Source organism: Salvelinus sp. IW2-2015, linkage group LG11, assembly GCF_002910315.2.
Source record: "Salvelinus sp. IW2-2015 linkage group LG11, ASM291031v2, whole genome shotgun sequence".
Lineage (NCBI taxonomy): Eukaryota > Metazoa > Chordata > Actinopteri > Salmoniformes > Salmonidae > Salvelinus > Salvelinus sp. IW2-2015.
Genome location: NC_036851.1, coordinates 50718299 through 50741270, shown reverse-complemented (window position 1 = coordinate 50741270; position 22972 = coordinate 50718299). Strand labels below are relative to the sequence as shown.

General features: G+C 42.2%; 1 protein-coding gene across 1 annotated transcript in view; it reads left to right on the top strand.

The window, feature by feature from the left end:
- Positions 1-659: 659 nt before the first annotated feature.
- The window catches only part of LOC111970773 (SWI/SNF-related matrix-associated actin-dependent regulator of chromatin subfamily D member 1), a 34113-nt gene continuing 11800 nt past the window's right edge, over positions 660-22972 (top strand). The window contains 6 exon segments of the mRNA XM_070445810.1: positions 660-892; positions 11653-11828; positions 12058-12223; positions 12814-12936; positions 13059-13175; positions 13365-13466. Of these exon segments, the coding sequence (XP_070301911.1) occupies positions 707-892; positions 11653-11828; positions 12058-12223; positions 12814-12936; positions 13059-13175; positions 13365-13466 (870 nt within the window). The 5' untranslated portion in view covers positions 660-706.

The following is a 22972-nucleotide window of genomic DNA, read 5'->3' as shown; positions in this document are numbered from 1 at the left end:
CAACGTTATTCTGACTCCAAAGCTGGTTCTGTGCGCCCGCGAGCGCTCCTATTACGCACAGCAAAAAAAATGAGAGACATGGTTATAAAATAAAACTGTATTGTAGGCCTATACAACTTCAAACAGAAATGTCTACGAGTTACAATAAACGGTACGGGAATGGAATGACGAAACTCTAGCAATTACTGTGGTTTTAGATGGAATATAGATTTACCACATATGCATTTAAACGTCTGAAAGCAACTGCAAACATTTCAACAAGAGGAAAAAAAAGCACTCTCCACTGGCGGGAGTTTAGAGAGCGGAATTAAAGAGCCGCCTATGGTGCGACTTCGTCACAGTAATATTTGATTTTTTTAACAACAAATTCCAAATGCAAGCTTAATAAGTAAATTATCAATGTCAAGCAATTATTTCACATCAAAAGACCAGTAGGCCTATACTAGTAATTGTTGCCCCATTGCCGGTGAGCTTGCAAATCACCAACATTTTTGGGAGCTGCATATTTGGTTGTTTTTATTTTGAAACTGCTTTCATAGGCTGCTGTAGATTGTAACATGTTTACCTCAATAAGGGCTGGTTGTATGGAAATTAAACAGCAGAGGTCGCTGTGTTAAAAAGAAACGCTCCGCTACATCAACTAGACTACTCTCGCGAGTCACGATAGTTCCGTTCCACTATCCGGTGGCGGAGACATCCAGGGGAGATGGCGGCCAGAGGTAGTTTTCAATCGGCTCCAACGGGAGGTGGTGGCGGGGGAATGGGACCCGGACCCCAGGTGCAAGGTGGAGGACCAGGCATGGGACCTGGAACTCCTGGTGGAAGGATGGGACTCTCATCGGGCGCACAGAACCACCTTTACCGATCTCCGATGCCTGGGCCTGGATACCCGGTGAGCCACGATTCAACGGCTAACGTTAGCTAGAACAAAGCCGTTTTCAAAGCGGTAGTTAGCCTATACTGTACTAATGATATGTAGTTAACGACGGGGTACGGTGACGTTACTCGTAAAGGCCCCTGATTACCATCCTTGATTTATTGTTTTGTGGCTATTCACAATGTTATGTTTATGCACAACTAGGTAGTTAGCTACTGTAGCTAACTACACTTTGTAGATGACCACCACCTACCGCGCTAGCTATGAGCTAAGTCTGTCCCCAAGTGGCGGTTAAAACTAATACGTTAGCTAAACTAGCTCGTTAACTGTCTAACTAACTAGCCCATTTGCTAGTAGTTTGGCGTGTGTTAGCCAAAAGCTATCTGGGTAGCTAACTAAGTAAAATTTGATTTGATTTGTCTGGTTTTAAATCCGCGGTTGCCAGAAGATACAGAACCTACCGTTACTTCCGTTTACACAAAGTTGCACTGGGGTCAGGACGCAATCATGGTTACATTAGGAATGTGTTAGTAAACTCACTCTGGCTATCTACTCTGATTTCAGGGCACTCTTGTCTGAGTGTGCCAGATCACAGAATAACTGATGAATAACCCTACCTACATGTACATATTACCTAAATTACCTCGTCTAACCTGTACCCCAGCACATTGACTCAGTACCGGTACCCCAATAATGATTTTGTAAATATATATATATATATATATATATATATATATATATATATATATATATATAGTCGTTATTGTATTGTTACTTTTTTTAAATATTCATTTATTTAGTAAATATTTTCTTAACTTATTTTTCTTAACTGCGTTGTTGGTTATTAAGGGCTTGTAAGTAAGCAATTCACAGTAAAGTCTACCTGTTGTATTCAGCGCATTTGACAAATAAAATTAGATTTTTTATTTGAATTCAAAAACCTGTTGAATTTGATGATGTCAGCAGAAAAACAATTAAAATGGTTGCCAGCAACACAGTCACTAACTAGATAACATGAAAACAGCCTATCCAGCTCTTGTAGGGCAAGTAAAATGGTCAGTGAGGTGTTCCTTCAATTGTGTCTGGAAGTAACTAGCAAGCTAGCCAACTTTAGCCAGTTAAGCATTGAGGGAAGTTTTTGAACCCATATCTTAAGCCGCTCACCACTGTGTCTTAATGTAACCCTGTTTGCGTTCTGACCCCAGTGCAGCTCAGTGTAAACAAGCGTAACTGTAGGGTCTGTATATTCTGGCAACATCTGCAGATGATTGAATGAAAGGTGGTGTGTGCATCTCTACCACAGATGAGATGTATAAATGTGAAGCATCCACTTGGCGTTTCCACTCACTACCAAATATGGTAGTGAGAGGAAGGCCGCTGTCCAGCAGTAGAAGAAGATGGAACGAGATGGATTTTGGCCGACATTCTGCTAATTTTCCCATCGATGAAACATTTGATCACAATACAGTTTTCTATTCCCAAAACTAAAATCTGTTATGATCAGAGTGGACTATGTTTAGTAGACTTTACCCTTTGCAAAAGTTTTTTTTAAATCGCGTTGTTTAGGAGTGCAAAGGCTTATTGAGTTGTGTATATAGCACACTTAACATAGGAGGCGTTCAATAACGGAACTATGTAGATGTATGCTAGAACGTGCCAATAGGATCTCGCTAGCTCGTGCTTGGCTCTGCCCACCTCCTTGCTTGCTCTGCCCACTATGACTCATTTGTTCCCATTGGAAACGGCAGGCTGTGGTCTATCTGGGTTTAGTTTAAATCTTTGTCTCTACTGTAGTCATCAGGTGTTCCCAAACTTTTTTTACTCAGGCCCTCCTTCCAGCATTGGGGAACATATTTTCTCTAAATATGCGTTGTTGTACAGTTTAAAAGTAAAATACACAGCATTTCAAACAGTCAGCAATAATCTATGAATTCAGGGTTTGTGAAGTTATACCTAGGCTAAATATAAGCCTTCCACAACCATGAGACCCACTAATAATTTCATTATTTTATAAAAAATTGTTTTACCTGCTCTTTGCGATAATCACTGATCTGGCTTTCTAGTCTGTCTATGAAAATGCCCTTTTCTGTTACAAGTTTAACTAGAACCATGCACGATGCTCATTCACTAATAATGACTAACTTCTTGTTGCAGGCATTAGGCTATAGAAAATGAACACAGATCTCGTCAATAATCTCTCAAGCCTACATTCTCGTGACTAGCCAGCTAATCTTTATATTTCAAGTTTAGCCAACTTGAAATTGGAGTGGCGACTGCGAGCCTAATCGCCCAACATCAGTGCCCTACCTCACTAATGCTCTTGTGGCATTTCCACTAGATGTTCCAACATCAAGAGGAAAGCCTTCCCAGAAGAGTGGAGGCTGTTATAGCAGCAAGGGGGGGGACCAACTCCATATTAAGGCCCATGGTTTTGGAATGAGATGTTCGACAAGCAGGTGTCCACATACCTTTCATCAACTATGTTTCTATTACTGGGCGTTACAGGGTAACGTTGGTTTATACAAAACTCTGTCATATATGTTTAAATTAATCTGCTCTTGATGACACTGTCTTTGTTCTCGATTCGGAGAAAAAGGTATCTTATAAATGTCCATGTCCAGTTGCAGGTGGTTCTATAAAAAGCTGAAATATATTAAATCCATATTTTGTATCAAGTGAGAAATACCTCTTGCCTGTGTGTAGATCTTTGTTTTGGTCACATTGTGTGACACGCGAGCAGTACAGTTAGATTTAATATCTTTCCGAGTTTTCTCTGTTTCCATTATCATCATCATTAGGTATTCTAACTCAGCCGAGCAGAACCTAGAGACTTACTTAATACCAGAGATGGCGTACCAGTTAACAAAAAAGACACGCACCACCTCCCCCCTTGATGTCGTGTTTATATTTTTGTTCAGTGTATATGAAAACTCTCTTGGTAAATAGTATGGTCTACAGCTTATCATGAGGTATTCTAACTCAGCCGAGCAGAACCTCGAGACTTCCTTAATACTAGAGATTGCGTACCGGCGGTTGTTAACACACCTCCCCCCTTGAGCTTACCAGACGCTGCTGCTCTGTCCTGGCGACGCATAGAGAAACCAGTATATTATCTTTGTTCAGCCACGACTCTGACAAACAGGATATTACAGTTCTTCAGGTCCCATTTGATAGTAATATCTCGAACAGAACTTGTCTAGTTTCTTCTCCAGTGATTGTACATTCGCCAAAAGAACAGAGGGTAGAGGCGGTTTATGTACTCGCCGATTTTAGTTTCGTCAGGGTGCCCGCACGTCGACCTCTTCCGAGTCTCCGGTATATTATGTCCTGGTCCAATGTGAGCCGTATGTCCTGAGCCTCTGACTCGTTGAAGTAGAAATCTTTGTGTTAGTTAGTGATCACTGTTCTGATGTCCAGAAGCTCTTTTGGGTCATAAGAAACCATTGTGGAAACAATAGTTAATATCAGAACAGAAAAAAGCACAAAATAGCAGAATTGATCCGGAGCCCGTAAAATGACTCCTATCCATTGCAGCACCATTCTAATGCATTTAGAATTACAAGCAGGTTAGTTGAAACATCTATGGCAGCGTTTGGTATAAGCTAACCCAGCGATGGGCAACTTTGATGGGGGTGGGGGGACACAAAACTCATGAGGGGCTGCAGTGGCTCGGGGTCTACGTCCCCACATCCATACCCACATATGCAGTTAATCCCCTAAAAAGCATTTCTCAGTGAAAGAAAGATCTGACTACTTTTGTCTCATGTCACTGCCTGGATCACAAAATCCAACCTCACCTCACCGGCAGCAGTGGCGTCCTTCCTAGTCACTCTGCCACACATTCTATAAGCTTCAGAACAACTCCCTAGTTGTTGTGTAGAAAGCCAAGGTTGCACAGACGTGTAAAATCGATTAGTTGAGAATTTTAATGGCTGTTGAATTCGTCATTCCACTCACACATAGTAACGTCCATTTATTACTGAAAAGATACATCCACCTTGATTGTTTTTCTTGGCATGTAAACTGCAATGTCCTTCAGCTCTCTCGAAGACCGGGCAAAGGGTTTGCAGATGAAATGGCAATAAAGAGCAACATTTTTCATATAGCGTTTGACACACGCTTCGGTGGTGAGTTCTCGTCCAGCAACTCCATCTATTAGTGTACAGAATCACACACCTCTGCTTTAGAACCTTGTCTATCTACATGACTCACTGAAATCACTATGGCGACAAATGTGAGAATACATTCTCCAATGTGGATGAAAACTAAGGAATAAATTGATGGCTGAAGGTAGGGTGCAGGGTCATGGTCATTAGACTGAAACAGGGAGAAAACTACCTGATCTTATCCAATGAGGCTACATTTACACAGGCAGACCAATTCTGATCTTTTGCCCAATTATTGGCAAAATAGCTGATCTGATTGGTCAAATGACCCATTAGAGGAAAAATAATCCGATTTGGACTGCCTGTGTAAATGCACGCACATTTTTGTTTTCCATTAAATAACATTTTGAAACATTTGACCACAGGTGTGCCCTAATGAACACGACCCAGGTGTTGTGGTGTGTAGACAGACGTGTGTAGACAGACGTGTGTAGACAGACGTGTGTAGACAGACGTGTGTAGACAGACGTGTGTAGACAGACGTGTGTAGACAGACGTGTGTAGACAGACGTGTAGACAGAGTCAGAGGCTGCAGCTTGCAGTAGAGAACGGGAGAGGGTAGAGCTGAGACAAAAAAAATGAAAATTAGAGACGTCGCCTTCCTCTTACTGCCTCATTTAGCTGTACGTCATTTATTTTGGGTGATTCTGCTACAGAACGTTATTGTAGATTGTTCTGGAACCATTATTTGTAGGGATGCACCGATATCCGATATTTTCCTTGCCAAAAAAGAAACCGATATTTACAATTTTAGCAGCCTTTTTAAGCATTCTAGTACAGTTAAATAGTTAACACACACACACACATGGACGCAGCGTTCTAAGGCACTGCATCTCAGTGCAAGAGGCGTCACTACAGTCCCTGATTCGAATCCAGGCTGTATCACATCCGGGCGTGATTGAGAGTCCCATAGGCCGGCGCACAATTGGCAGAGCGTTGTCCGGGTTTGGGCGGGGTAGGCCAAAAAGTTATTTTGTTGGCATTTATGTATTTCCCCATTACCAGTAAAACATAATCAAAACCTCTTTCTTTCACTTACTTGCTGTGCTGTTTCGTTGTTCATTTTTTCAGTCGTTTCCTTCTCAACCAGGATTTCGTCATACATGTCAAGCAGTGAAGTTTCAGCTCTGAATTACAGTGTAGACATTGTTAATGACTATTGTAGCTGGAGACAGCTGATTTGTGTTTTTATGGAATATCTACAGTGGAATATCTACAGAGCAAACTGGCTCTAACCAGAATCGAAAGTGGGAGGCCCCGGTGCACAACTGAGCAAGAGGACAAGTACATTAGTGTCTCGTGTGAGAAACAGATGCCTCACAAGTCCTCAACTGGCAGCTTCATTAAATAGTACCCACAACACACTAGTCTCAACGTCAAGAGGCGACTCCGAGATGCTGGCCTTCTAGGCGGAGTTCCTCTGTCCATTGTCTTAGAGCCAGTTTGTGCTGTTCTGTGAAGGGAGTAGTACACAGCGTTGTACGAGATCTTCAGTTTCTTGGCAATTTCTCTCATGGAATAGCCTTCATTTCTCAGAACAAGAATAGACTGACGAGTTTAAGAAGAAAGTGCTTTGTTTCTGGCCATTTTGAGCCTGTAGTCAAACCCACAAATGCTGATGCTTCAGATACTCAACTAGTCTAAAGAAGGACAGTTTTATTTCTTCTTTAATCAGAACAACAGTTTTTCAGCTGTGCTAACATATTTGTAAAAGGGTTTTCTAAATATCAATTAGCCTTTTAAAACGATAAACTTGGATTTGCTAACACAATGTGCCATTGGAACACAGGAGTGATGGTTGCTGATAATGGGCCTCTGTACACCTATGTAGATATTCCATAAAAAATCTGCCGTTTCCAGCTACAATAATCATTTACAACATTAACAATGTCTACACTGTATTTCTGATCAATTTGATGTGATTTTAATGGACAAAAATCTGCTTTTCTTTCAAAGACAAGGACATTTCTAAGTGACCCCAAACTTTTGAACGGTGGTGTATGTATTTGATCAAAACAGTAAAACTATTCTCTCTCTGAGTCAACTACTCACCACATTTTAAGCACTGCAGTGATAGCTAGCTGTAGGTTATGCTTTGAGTACTAGAGTCGTTATCTGATCCTTTGATTGGGTGGGCAACATGTCAGTTCATGCTGCAAGATCTCTGATAGGTTGGAGGATGTCCTCCGGAGGTTGTCATAATTACTGTGTAAGTCTATGGAAGTGGGTGAGAACCATGAGCCTCCTATGTTTTGTATTGAAGTCAATGTACCTAGAGGAGGACGGAAGCTAGCTTTCCTCCAGCTACACCATGGCGCTACCCTACAGAGTGCTGAGGCTACTGTAGACCTTCACTGGGGGGAAAAAGTGTAGTATAATCAATTATTTGGTGACATGAATATATTTAGTATAGTTTTATCTTAAAAGGTTAACTTTTATGTTTTACCATTTTTTTTGTTTTTATGAAATTTACTGAGGACGGTCCTCCCCTTCCTCCTCCTCCTCCTCCTCGGAGCCTCCTGCTATATCATATATTTCTCACGTCGTAATAGTATTAATGGGGCCACTTTACAACCGGAGTAGGCTGTAGTTAGTGTAGTTTGATGTGCCAGCGGAGCGCGCCATTTGCAGTGAGTAGGCCTTCATTAAGTAGCCTATGCCTAGCGCTGGAACGTTTTTGTAGGACATTAGCCTACATTTTACTGATAACCACGTGTAGGCTAATTTGATTAATCTATTGAGCAGCAATATCATATTTAGAGTTCGCAATCTAGTTTTGAGTTCTCATTTGGTGAATAATTTAACAGAGGTCGGCAAGTTCTCTGAAAATAAAAAAATAAATGTTAGCCTAATTCTGGATCCTGTTTTGACAGGTTGCACATCAAAATATCAATTATGCATTTCCTGGATATGTTGAATGAACTAGCTTACTATAATCATAGACTATATCATCTCAGTTGTTTTACTTGGCACTGGAAAAAAATTGTCTAGAGCCTTGCTGATAATGGAAAGTAACTAACTGTACATTAAACATTTTATTATTGTTGTATTTGTTGTTGTCGAGCAAAATGGGTTACATTTATCCAGATAACTTTTTGTCCATATCACCCAGCCAGCACCCCTAAAAACATTTTTTTCATTTATTGGGGATTTGTCGTTATTGGAAAAATGGGCCAATTTATCACGATATGGATTTAAAAAAATATATATATACTGCCCATCACTAGGAGAGGGCAGAGGGCTTCATTGTTGATGAGCAAGGCACACAGCACAGCCCCACCTCCAAGTCTGTAGAGAGGAGAGGGAAAGGAAAGAGAGTGTGTGCATCAGCGTTGATGTGAGCAGAACAGATCAGACAGCCCTCCCTCCAAGGCTGCAGAGAGGAGAGGGAAAGAGAGGTGTGCCTCTGGCTGGAGCCGTACCGGTCTGTTCTGAGGGCGTCTCATCTCTCCTCTCCTCTGCCTACTAGCTACCGTCTCTATATAAGTAGTCATGCATTCAGAAACACGAAGTCGCCTGTTTGAGTTCCTAGCACATGGATTGGTGAGTGTTTTGGTTGTGTGCTGTGGAGGATTTTTGTTGATATCGTTTTTTATTAGGATTTTTTGCTGTAAAATTTACAGGATATTTCACCTATAGCCTTATACCGGAATGATGTTTTATTGGGTAGTGAAAAGATACATTTTGTTTCTTATTTAAGGCTTTGCAAACTTTACATAATTTTAAGATGACTATTATGTTTTTTATTGTGAATGTAAAATAAGGTGGCCTTGATTCAATATAATAAATAAATAAATAAAAATAAATAATTTAACCTTTATTTAAGTAGGCAAGTCAGTTAAGAACAAATTATTATTTAAAATAATGGCCTACCAGGGAACAGTGGGTTAACTGTCTTGTTCAGGGGCAGAACGACAGATTTTTACCTTGTCTGCTCGGGGATTCAATCCAGCAACCTTTCGGTTACTGGCCCAACGCTCTAACCACTAGGCTACCCCAAAATGTACCCTTTAATTCCAGTGGACAAATAGCAAGAGGCTGTTTAGCAGTGGTTTTGTAGCACACGTAATCATAGAGTTTGCAAAACAAATACACACTGGATTGATAAAAATAATCATATCATTCTGGCAGGTAATTGTAGGCTACTTTGTAGTTAACATTTATTTGAGAATGTTTTTGGGGAAAGCCTTCAGTTTGCATTAGCATCACCGCTAACGGCTACAAAAAGCGGTAGACGTGCGCCGCACACACACAGGGGCATTCTGGTTGCCTCTTCAGAAAGTGGCAGGAAATACGAATCACTGATGCATTCTGTTCATGTCTTTATGATAAACTTGGGCAAATGTTATAAATGTTCAGTACATTTAGTTGATTCCCTACTAAGTTCAATACATTTTAGTTGATTCAATACCTTTTTGAATATTGTTGAATTCCGTTTTAATGCCTGGATTTCGTGAATGTCCTAATTATCATATTTGGACCAGAATGAGTCTCTAAATGCAGCCACTGACTGATGAGTCACTCACTTTAGCGTCACTGTCTGGCAAACCCCGACGTTCCTTAGAAAGGAAACCAAAGAAATCCTTTTGGTTCACTTGTCCCGATGCGATACCATGGACATCATATAATCACATTGCATAATTTATGAATGTCAGCGGCATATAGAAGACCAACGTTGTCAGTTCAACACCTTTTATAAACTAGTTAACCCTTGCTGTTCAGTTGTCAATAAAAGAAGGCTGGCCATGCGAAAAAACGCAAAAATTAAATTCAACGTATGTGCCAGAACAATAATTAGGCTCAAAACTCGGACGCACCGGTAGGATTTTCAAACGTTCGCCTGCCGACAGTCAATCTCGTGTTCACACAGCAAAGACCTTGGAAGTCGTCAGCTACTCAGCCGTGTTAAAATACTCAAAACCAGAAGGTGGCAGTAGCGTTGTTTGGCAATGCATAACCTGTGCGTATTGCTTATGGTCTAGATTCGTAGCTAGCTGCGCTGATGTTACTATTGTTGTAGAAATCACTTGCCGATACAATCCAGATGGCCACAGCTTGATAACTACTTAGCAATATGACAAAGAAACTATTTAATTCACTCCATTATCCCATACTGCCAGTGCAAGCCCATAGCCAAATGTTTAGCTCGCTCGCTAAGGACATTGCGCTAACCTGGCAGCTAACACAGGCAGCTGTTTCATGGAAACTAGCTAATCAATACTAGCTACAGTTGTTAGCTAGCTTGGAGGAAGTATTTCGTGTTGTGTGCATTGCGTCTGTGCACTTAGCTAGCTACCATCCCATAGCCTACATATGAAGTGTGACTGGCTCATCTGTGGATGTACAGAGAAAACACCCTCTTCCTCTTTTTTGGGGCTCCCCCGCGTAGGGGGAGTAAAAACTCAACGGACACCATGAAAGCTTAAACAAAGTTTATTCTTCCCAGAGGATCAATACAGCTGCATTAGACAAAGTGATACAGGCCATAAACTTTTATTTCTCCCTTAACATGACCTGACCTGATGCTCGCTTTGTGACTGACAGGTGACTATCCTATCAATAGATTGCTATAAGATGCATATCGTTCATTCTCGCGGGAGAGGGCTTGAGGGACTAGCGAATTTAAACTTTTAAATTAAAAGTAGCCGGCTGAAAACGCAAATGGAAAACACCATCTGTTGTTGAACACATTCGGTAGACTGCATCTAAAGGAGAATGCTTAGTCTAAGGCAGAAGTAACACCTGCAAAGATGAATATACCAGTAGATGATAGAACATTATAAAATAAAACATTTTGTTCCTCAAATCTCAACCATCAGTAGCACCTTCTCTCCTCCTCTTCCTTCTTTTTCTCTCCCACAAACCACCACAACCTCTTTACTTCTCCCTTTTCTCCTCCTCTTCTACATCTCTTTTATCCTTTTCTACTCTTTTCTCATATCAAACACCATCCATCTTTTCCTCTCCAGACTCTAACCCCTCCCTGTCTCTTCTCTCCTTCCTCCAGACTCTAACCCCTCCCTGTATCTTCTCTCCTTCCTCCAGACTCTAACCCCTCCCTGTCTGTTCCCTGCTCCAGACTCTAACCTCTCCCTGTCTCTTCTCTCCCTTCTCCAGACTCTAACCCCTCCCTGTCTCTTCCTCTCCTTCTCCGACTCTAACCCTCCCTGTCTCTTCTCTTCCCTTCTCCAGACTCTAACCCCTCCCGTCTCTCTCTCCTTCTCCAGACTCTAACCCCTCCCTGTCTCTTCCTCTCTTCTCCAGACTCTAACCCCTCCTGTCTCTTCTCTCCCTTCTCCAGACTCTAACCCCTCCCTGTCTCTTCTCTCCTTCCTCAGACTCTAACCCTCCCTCCTTGTTCTTCTCTCCTCCTCCAGACTAACCCTCCCTCCTTGTTTCTTCTCTCCTTCTCCAGACTCTAACCCCTCCCCTGTCTCTTCTCTCCTTCTCCAGACTCTAACCCTCCTTGTCTCTTCTCTCCTTCTCCAGACTCTAACCCCTCCTTGTCTCTTCTCTCCTTCCTCCAGACTCTACACCCCTCCCTCCCTGTCTCTTCTCTCCCTTCTCCAGACTCTAACCCCTCCCTGTCTCTTCTCTCCCCCCCTCCAGAGACCAGGTGGGATGCCCCCATCCAGCCGTATGACCCCTCAGGGCCCGCCCATGGGGCCTCCAGGCTACGGCTCCAGCCCCGTGTCCCGACCAGGGATGCCTGGCGTCATGGATCCCTCCCGTAAGAGGCCTGCTCCCCAGCAGGTCCAACAGGTCCAGCAACAGCGCAACCAACAGTAAGATCTGACTAGCCATCGGTATTTGTTATGTTAGGCTTGAATGGATTTACTTCAACAGTAATATTTTACGTTGCTACCAGGAGATGAGGGACATTAAAATGATTATTAGTTTACTATGATTATTTGTCCTCATTCAGAGTTGACTGTATCTTTGTGTGTATATAAAGTGCGTACAGGCCTTTTCGTTCCTTATAAACTCCCACTGTATTGTTTTGTTTAATTGCAGTACCAAGAAGAAGAAAATGGCGGATAAGATTTTACCTCAGAGGATCCGGGAGCTGGTGCCAGAGTCTCAGGCCTACATGGACCTGCTGGCGTTTGAGAGGAAGCTGGATCAGACCATCATGAGGAAACGTCTGGACATCCAGGAGGCACTCAAGAGACCCATCAAGGTAACAAATATGGAGTTATGTCCATAACTTTATGTATTCATAAAGCTTTTCAAATCAAATTGTATTTGTCACATGCGCCGAATACAACCGGTGTAGCCCTTAACCAACGATGCAGTTTTAAGAAAAATAAGTGTCAAGTAAATAAAATAGAATATAAAAGTAACAAATAATTAAAGAGCAGCAGTAAAAGAACAATAGCGAGGCTATATACAGGGGGGTGCCGGTACAGACTCAATGTGCGGTTGCACCGGTTAGTCGAGGTAATATGTACATGTAGGTGGAGTTAAAGTGTCTATGCATAGATAATAAACAGAGAGTAGAGTATAGTACAGTGCTGATCAAGGATCATTCCCCTTTAGATCCTAATGAATAACATTAGATGGACAGGGATGATTTTATAGGCTACAATTCAGGCCCAGGATCTTTTCCTGACCGACAAGGTGGCCAGACCAGGAAAGCTCAGGGTCTGAGTTGTAGCCTATAAAATGGGACTTGGAGTTTTCCCTGGTCATCACGTCCCATGTTTTGCTCTGAAGGTAATACACATTTTGATAGTGAAATTCAACATGACTGGGCTTCTTGTGTTTCAGCAAAAGCGAAAGCTTCGTATCTTCATATCCAACACCTTCAACCCTGCCAAGCCCGACGCAGAAGACGGAGAGGGCACTGTTGCATCATGGGAGCTGCGTGTCGAAGGGCGCCTTCTTGAAGATGTAAGACTAATTAGTAGCCATATGTTTGTGTGTGTTGGGGGTGTGTGTCTGTGTGTTGACAGATAGTGTCGTGTGTGTGTTTATAACTTGGTGAACTATCTGAAAATGGTTTTCTTTCTCAGACTGCTGTGTCCAAATATGAAGCCACCAAGCAGAAGAGAAAGTTCTCTTCCTTCTTCAAGTCTCTGGTCATCGAGTTGGACAAGGACCTCTATGGGCCTGACAATCACTTGGTCGAGGTAAGAAGATGTGGTTTAATGTTCGGATATAAAAATGCATGATTTAGATCTGTTTTCATGAATAGGGGATCAATATTAGCTCATTTCCACCGCCACTCTTCTCAACCATTTTGTCTGTAGTAAACTCTAATAATATTCTGTTGTAAAGAAACGAAAAGGACTAATAAAGTTTATTTTCTCTTGTTATAGTGGCACAGGACTGCGACCACTCAGGAGACAGACGGGTTCCAGGTGAAGAGGCCAGGGGATGTGGGCGTACGCTGCACTGTCCTGCTCATGCTGGACTACCAGGTAAACACACCTCTAGTCACAACCTGCTAAAGTTCAAAACTATTTGGTTGTAATATCAGCACTTGTTGAAAATTGTAGTCAGAACTACAAATGTCCAATTATTCCATGCAAAACAATTGCTCACATTTATCTCTTATCATCTGAGTTATACAGCTAGTAACTGTTTAGCTCTGTTATACAGCTAGTAACTGTTTAGCTCTGTTATACAGCTAGTAACTGTTTAGCTCTGTTATACAGCTAGTAACTTTATTGACTCTGTTTATATCCATCAGTAGTAACTTGGTTTAGGGCTATGCAAATGGATTTGGGCTTACTGATTATAACTAGTGTATGTTTAGCTCTGTCAATTATTAGTAGATTCAGCTAGTACTGTTTCAAGAAGATCTTGCTCTTAATGAAAAAACTAAGATAACATGTTTATGCTCTGTCTCATACAAATTGGTGTCACTTTGTATTAGTCTGATTTTTAATAATTCAAGTTGCATAACTAGTTTTAGCAATTGTAGGTATAATAGCATGGCTATATTTATTATAGCTTGCTTGGATATACAAATTATTGAAGGCTGTTGTGCCGCGTTGTTTACAATCTGTTACTGTTTTGTAGTTGACGTTAATCAAGAAGACATTGGCTTGTTTATCAGTTAGTAACTTTTATTTGTTATCACAGCTGTACTGTTTATAAGCGTCTGTTAAGCAGCCTAGTACTGTTTTGCCTCATGTTGTTTATATCAGTAAGTTATTGTTTATATGAGTCTGTTATATTCAATGTAGTTAACGTGATCTTTGTCTTGTTATTACACTTGTCCACTGTTTTAGCTCTGTTAGGACATGTCTCAGTATATGTTAGACTCTGGTTATACAGCTAGTACTGTTATACACTTTACAGCTCTAACTAGTTTAGGTGTTCAGCCTAGGTAACTGTTTCAGCTCTGTCACTGTAACTGTTAAGCTCTGTAACAGCTAGTACTGTTTAGACTCTGTTAACCAGTAGTAAACTGTTTCAGCTTCTGTTATTATCCAGCTAGTAAACTGTTTTAGGGCTACTGTTTTGTTTATAGGACATCTGGTAAGGCTGCTGACTCGCCTGTAGATAACTGTTAAGTGCTTGATTTATAGATTTGGAACAAGTAATAAAAACGTGTATTGCTTCTTTATCATCAAGAGTTATTACAGTCTAGTTTAAGCTTGTTGTTAAAGGGCCTCATCAATGAGAGATCTATTCTGCTCTTTGACTTATGTCTATGTTACTGTTTATGAGTTATGCAGGGCCTCAGCTAGGAAAATGTTTAGCCTTGTTACACATCAGCTATGGCATTGAACTGGCATTAGCTTTATCAAGGTCAGTAGCTTATATCATTCCCCACGCTAGTAAATCTCTGTTTTAGCTTGTTAGTATGACAGCTAGTAAACTGTTTACGCATCTGATCTAAACTACGCTAGTAAGAACTGCTTTTAGCGATTTATTTCACAGGGAGTTATACCGGCACGGTACATGGTGTCTTGTTCATGATCAGCCCTTAAATGCATTGTTTTGATCATGTTGGTGGGTAACTCGTTTATCAGATGCGTTAGGGTACCAAACTGTTTTGGCGTTAGAATAGCTAGGCTTTTTGGAAAGCTTGACAATCGGCAACCTAGCCGATTTTTTTCAACAAGACGTCCTGGTAAACCAGTCACTATCGAAAATATAGATAGGCATCATGGTTTTAGTCCCTACTTGTAGCTCCATAGCTTCTCGCTAGTCTTTGTAGCTTGTCCATATGTAGACATTACTGACCTGATTTGTTGTTAGGGGGTTAGTCACTCTAGGTATGTTACTTGCGGTAACAGTGATCTGTTGGTAGTAGCGATGCTTCCACGTGTAGCATTGTTGTTTTGTGACGCCCTTCCTCTGATTCTGGTGTCTAGGCGATCTTAGTTCGACTCAGCGATTGGCAGGTGATCCCTGGGAACGTGGTCATGATTCACGGTCTTTATCCACCTGCTACGCTATACTGACTGGCATGAGATTGGTTGTTTAGCTCTTGTCTCTCTCGCTAGATATGCTACTGGACTAGTCTGTTGGTTAGCTTGTCCACGAGCATTATTGAACCTGATTACTGTTTGTTAGCTTGTCGAACTATGCATTACTCGACTCTGATTTTGTTAGGCTTGTCCACTAGCATTATTGATGATGATCTGTTCGTTGCATGCTTAGTCACTAATTAGTCATTCTGTACGACTGATCTGTTGTTAGCTTGTCCCAACTAAGCAGTCTCTACTGTGGTACCGGTCTGTTGTGTAGCGTTGTCTGACTAGGATCTTACTGAGCAGCTTTGATGCTGTTGTTACTTGGTCCACTAGCAGTTATTAGACCTGATCGTAGTTGCTTGCTGTCCCAACGAGCTTATTGACCGTGCATCTGGTGTGTAGCTTTCCGACTGAGGCATGATTCTCGACTTGATTGGTTGTTAGCTATGTCCACTAGCGATTACTGACACTTGATCTGTTTGTTTAGTTGTAGTCCCTAAGCATTACTGACCTGATCTGGTGTAGCCTTGTCCACTAGCATTATTGACCTGATCTGTTGTTAGCTTGTCCCACTAATATTATTGACCTGACTTGGTGTTTGCTTGTCCACTAGCATTGTTGACTGACTGTTGTTAGCTTGTCCACTAGCATTATTGACCTGATTCTGGTGTTAGCTAACTAGCTAGCCAATTTTACGTGGTCATAATCAATCGTAGCCTATCATGTCTGTCACCAGCAATCGTGATTAAACGTCTCTAAAACAAACGTTGAAAAGGGGATATATGTGTAAGCGTAGCTATGTTGATAATAAAGTAAATCACTTCGCACCAGTAGACTAGCCAACATGGGCATATGTGTCTTATCTGCCTTGACGGCAGAGCAGCACAAGGAGTGGAACATCTTTTCCTAAACTACGTCTTGTCGGGTATAGTACCAGCCAATTTTGATATTTGTAAGTTTGTGCTTTTACTCTGCTGATCTTTTTCTTTTGATAACGACCTTATGAACCAGGCGTTCTTGGACCGCACGATGCTTCGTGTCAACATCCTCTCCCAATAACATCTTGTCCTCTTGCGTCTTCAGGTTGTGGTTCGTAATGCCAGCTCGCTAATTGTCCACTTCTCTCTCACCAGCCCCTCAGTTCAAAGCTGCCAACCTCCCATGGCCCGTATGTTGGGTAGATCCACACCCCAGCCAGGGGTCATACATCCAGGCCCCTCTGGCAGTCATGTTACAGACCACAAAGCTGCAGGACCGCTCCACTGGAGAGAGAGTTATGGGTCTAATCGCTGACAGTACCTGCAGCAGGTCAGAGTTTATCAACTGTGACAAGTACCTGCAGCAGGTCAGAGTTATCAACCTGGTGACAAGTACCTGCAGGTCAAGTTTCTAAGCTTTGTGACAAGTACTCTGCAGCAGGTCGAGTTCTATCAATCTGTGACAGTCCTGCAGAGTCAGATGTTTATGCAACTGCTGACAAATACCTGCAGACAGGTTCAGATTTATGCAACCTGTGACAACGTACGCAGCAGGTCAGGTTTATCAACGGTGACGTACTCGCAGCAGCGTCAGAGTTTCACTCAACTGTGACAAGTACCTGCAGCAGGTCAGAGTTTCTCAATGGGTGACATAGTACCTGCAGAGGTCAGAGTTCATGCACTTGACAAAGTACCTGAAGCCAGGTCAGGAGTTCATCACTTGTCGACAAGAAACATGCAGCAGGTCACGGAGAGCAGCAAATCTCCTCTCCTTTGTTCAACGCTGGTTGGAGCATCTTACTACTTTCTTGGGAGGAAAAATAGAGATTTCTCCCACGTTAGGTATCTGTAATGTATGAGGATTGTTATATAACCGTTGACTGCGACAGCTATGTTAGTAGAGCGGGATTTTTCCCACTTTCATCATCTTTATCGGGTAATGTGGTAATGTTACTGCATTGTCTCTAGCCAACACCCACTAGACTTGAGTATGCATCTATTATCTGTCATCAGCGAAACATTTACAAGCACAATATTGAATCCTGTTGATGTTCAGTTGTTTGAGTAATAAGTTTGTTTTTTATTATGTTGTTTGTAGGGTATCTTTGAGACTCGCCGTTGAAGTTCTTCTGCAGATCCCACCAACGTCTCCACGTCTTCTCCTGATGCATCCCAGACTATCCTCGATTAACCCATGTTCCATCCAGGTTCTAGGCACTAACCTTATCATATTGTATCCGCATGTCATCAGGTAGGACTACTATCATCGCATTAACCCAGTCATCCAGGTAGAATAACCTATATCAATTACCGACTCCGTAGCAGGCTGCGCACATAACCGCTCTCTTCATTAACATGTCATCAGGTTGGAATAACTGTCTTTATCTAACCATCGATCATCAAGGTCGGATAACCGCTTCTTATATAACCATGTATCATGGTAGGACTAACTGGTTCTGCTTCATTAACCATGTCATCAGGTAGGAGTACCCTTTTTATGTAAAGGTCAACGTCAGTCAGGTAGGACTAACCTGCATCATCAATTAACCATGTCAGTCAGAGGTAGGATACTGTTTTACAATTAACCATGTACAGGTAGGATAACCTGTCTGTTTTGCATACGTCATCGGTAACGGTACAACCTGTCTTGTATTAACCATGTCATAGGTAGGATCAACACTGCTCTTCTTATTCAACCCTGTAGTGCACATCAGGTAATGTCTATTCTGTGCTCTTATATCTTAGAACAATCGCATACAGAGGATTAAGTGAGGGACCTTAACTCTGATTTAATAGAACACAATGGCGTACCATTAGAGGCTCGTAGATGCTAATCTGTCTCATTAATTATCCACTTAACTCAATCACGGTGGACTCGACTCTCATCATTAACCATGTCAGAGGTAGGACACAACGAACTGTGCTTTATTGACACTATAGTGTCATTCAGGTGAGGACTAACATAGATCTTGTATTTACAACCTCATGTTAATCAGGTTAGGAACTAACTGAATTCCGTTTTTATACTTTACTCTACTGGTGCGAGGTAAATAATATAGGTAGGACTAACCTGTCTTTATTTAACTGTCCTGGAAAGGAATAGGACCTCACGTAATCATTACCCATAGTACAGGTAGGCTAACCTGTGTTATTCTCAAGGGACCATGTCATCAGAGATAGGAATAACCGTGCTTTTTTAGGGTTAACCATGTCATGCAGGTGTGGGGATTTGCAACCGTACTTTATTTAAGCGAATGTCATTACGGTAGGACTACTAATTCTATCAATACCCATTAAACCACTAGAATATAGTCCATCAGGTAACGCGACTAACCTAATAACCTCATATGTATACCTCATTTCTTTCGGATCAATTTGGGTGTAGGGGCACTAGACTCCGTGCTATACTAGAAGCGTAAGCCATCGTCATACAGGTAGTTTGAATGTTTACCCTGTAACCAAACTGTTGATAAATTAGCACGCCTAATACAACACCATTTCTTCACTAAATTAATAAGGCGATGAGCATCTTAGTGCACTCTGATGCCACTTGGTCCCATAGGTCCTTCAAATATATGTTCCTAATACATTGGGTCTAGAGGTTGGTTTGCACGGACTTGGTCAGGGATGGACTCCTGGCTTTTTTGTTAAGTAAATGCTAAATTAGATGTATGCTAGATCTCACAATGCGCTAGAAGAAAGTAGTTATCAAAATGATTCAGGAACACGTTAATATGATAATCCATAGAACTCTCCTGACTGGTGCGGCGTGCATTGAAGATAGTGGATTCAATCTGAGAAACGAATACCCATAGTTGTACAATGGACTCGTGCATGCATCTCAACTCTTCGTGTGATGTCTAAATATGTGGGATTTGACCAACTGGACCGAGAACGAAGACGGCCTGCTATGAACATCGATAGCTCGGAGGATGTATTGGCACTTCATTATGCTAAAGAATCGCAGATGACCTCCTCTAAATCTCTATCGCGCAGCCGAGCAGTGAGTATCTGCTTATAGGCCTGGAACAACAAGGGTATGCTTATGGCAGCTCACAAATGCTTTCGTTGACTTTACTGGGTCCATTAACTTTTCAGGCGTATGTAATTAGCTACAATCATTATTGGTGAAGTCTATATCGTGAGGCTGTGAACAGATGTTTTAAACATTTCTGTTCTCCTATTGTAAAGCCCGTCGTCAGAAACGTTCCGGAAGTAGTGAATAAATGAGGCGATATAAACAAAATAAATGATTTCTTTGCTGTTGATTTGATTGCTATAACTAACGTCAGCAGGCGCTTGGGAGACGGCTACGGGACATGAGAGAGCAGCCGACGGATGCGTAGAGGTCAGGGACCGACTAGTAGAAACTCACTGAACCCTGAAATTATAAAAGAGGAAATAGACGTGTCTTCTCTCATGAAAGACAGTCCTCCCCTACCTCTTCTCCAAGACAAGTAGCCCTTTCTACATGTTCTCCACGAATGGCAGCCCTCCTCCTCTTTCCAAAGGGACAGCTCGCTGATCGTCTTCCGAGAAAGACAGGCCTCAACCTCTTCTCTGATAGACTAGTCCTCCTCCATTTTCTGCAGAAGACAGCCTCCTCTCTCTTTTCCAGAGAAGAACAGCGCGCCTCCTATCTTTCCAAGAAGTACAGGCTTCCTTATCTTATCCAGAAAGCAGCCTCCTACTTCTTCCTCCAGAAAGACAGCCCTAGCCTGTCTCTTCTCCAGAGCAGCTCTTCCTCCATCTTTCTCCAGAAGAGACAGCGTTTACTCTTCTCCAGAAGCACAGAGCCTCTTCTCTCCAGAAAGAAGCCCTCTTACTCCAGAAGCATAGTACAGTCACTCTACTCTGTCCAGAAATAGACAGCCATCTCATATCTTATTCCAGAAGTACAGCCCTAACCTAGCTCTTTCTCAAAAAGCAGCCTCCTCCTCTGCCAGACAGAATCCCTCTTCTCCAGAAATTTGAACAGCCTATATCTGTCAGAATAGACTCATGCATAGCTGCTACCTCCTGTCATGATAGACAGCTGCTCCCTCCTGTACAGAATTAAGGGAAGCCTGCTCTCCTACATTGTCAGCAGAATAGCACAGTTGCCTCTATCATAACTGTCGCAGAGATTTGAATTGGTAAATAGAAGCCAGCCCCCTCTCCCTCTGTCGAATGAACGAGCCCTCTCCTTTCGCCTAGATCCAGATAATAACTGCTTTCCATCTCACCAAGTTTCCTTGTTCAAGAAATAGATTCGCGCCTCTCCTGTCGCAGAGATAATAGACGCCTCTTTTACGTTCATAGTGAATAGATAAGCATCTCATCCAGAATTTAGATCAGCACAACAGTACTATACATACTCAGGAAATATGTAACGAGGGGCGCACTGGGCTAGAAGTAAACGCCTCCTAGTTGAAGTAGCGTAGTAGCTTGTCCCTCTCGTACGACTTAACAGATTGCATCTTCTGAAATAGACACCCAATCGCATTCATCCTCATCCAGAAATAGACAGCCACTCCACTTCCTCTCAGAAATAGGACACCCCTCCCGTTCCAGAAATAGACAGCCCTCCTCCTCCGTCCAGAAATAGACACCCTCCTCCGCAAACAGTCCTAGCACAAAATAGATCAGCCTCTCCCCGTCCAGAAATAGACAGCCCTCTCTGCTCCAGAATAGACAGCCCTCCTCCTCCTGCCAAATAGACACGCCCTCCTCCTCCGAAGCTAGACAGCTCTCAGATAATAGACAGCCCCTCCTCCCTCCTGTCCAAATAGACAGCCACTCTCCACCTCTCCAGAAATAGACAGCTCTCTTCTCCAGATATAGTCATGTTCTTTAGCTCAGCTCTCTACTCAGAATATAGAACTATGCCTCTCCCTCCTCTTCCAGAAATAGACAGCCTCTCTCTCGCGTCCGAAATAGACATGGCTCCTCCCTCCCGTCAGAGTAGACAGCCTCCTCCTTACGTTCCTTTTTTATGAATGAGATCAGTCCATCCGTGCTCCTGCCGTCAGATAATAGATCAGCCTCTCCCTCTCTGTCATTCATATTAGCCAGCCTCGCTCCTCGTCAGAAATACGACAGCCTCGTACCTCCGATACCAGGAAATAGAAGCCCTCGCTCCTCCTGTCCAAGAAGATAAGAGGACCTCCTCCCTCCTCTCTGACATGAAAATTGAACAGTATTCCTGCCTTCTTCTCAGAAGTCAGTAGCCTACTTCAAAGTTAGCTGCTAATAAGACAAGAAAAACGCCCACCAAGAAGAGTCTGATGCGAAACACCCTGTCGTGCAATTGGCTTTGCGGTCTTATCCTGTGTATGCGAGATGATCCTGAGCTGAGGTATTCTAGTTTGCAGACTAAGGTCAGACGAGACTCTCCATTGCGTAGAGTGTATTCAGTAGTTGTTTACAAAGCATCAAGGCTTCGGTGCATTCACAGTTCATAAGCTCTTTCAAAAATTAAATATCTACGATTACGATCAGTCGATGAAGTAATTCTCTCTCGTGCACTGTTTGCGACCAGACTCGTAAGAGATTTCTCGATCAATTGTTCAAAATATTCTTAATTGGTTAGTTTCGTTCACGCTCTTATAAATATATAATGGGCCAGTGATGTGCGTGCTGGATGTATATGGGCCAATTTGTATTTGACGCTGCTGTGACAATGGTGGTCATTTGGGCAGATAGATGTAAGACCAGAATTGCTTCTTTTATCCTTTAGAGGATCAGAGAAGGTCAACATGCACTCTTCTGCTTTCATTTGAATACGGAGACTTTAGTCTTCGGGATAAATTGCCTAGCGTTATAAAATAGGCGAATGTGATGAGTAGAAGTATTGTGTGCCGCCGCAGCTAAACGTTGGGTTATTGTCTATCTAATTTCAAGTGGCAAGAACTCAGCGATATAGTGGGTTTAATTTCTGGTTCATTTACTGAACAGTATCTGGAGGAGGCCTAAACATTGATTTTCCTATCTAAGGTGACTACAGACTGGTTACATCTGGTTCATTTTACTGTTAATATGGGAGGAGCTCAGATGATGGTCTTACTACAGGGACTCACAGAACTGGTCTCAATCTGTTCATTTTACTGCAAGTACATGTGAAGGAGGCTGATATGTAATTGGATTCTACTAAAGAGAGACAGTTAATAGCGGTTCAACTCGTGGTAAAGTTTTGTGATCGTGATAAGAGTTTAGTGGGAAGAGAGTTTGAACAATAGAATTGATAAGCTTTACTAGTGGGACTAGAGCAGACTCTTCAATTGGTACGACTTTAAGCTGAAGTATGGGAGTAGCTAAACATGATGTTCCTACTCAAGGGGATACAGATGGTTAATGTCTTGTCTCATTTTTACCTTGAAAGTATGGGAGGAGCTAAATGATTGTCCTAACTTCAGGATTACAGACTGGTTAATCTGGTCATTTACTGAAGTAATACAGGATATTTCATTGGTGGTCTCAACTAGGAACATCACAAGAGAAAAGTGGACTACTTCATCATACTTCGGTTTTGGCGCATCC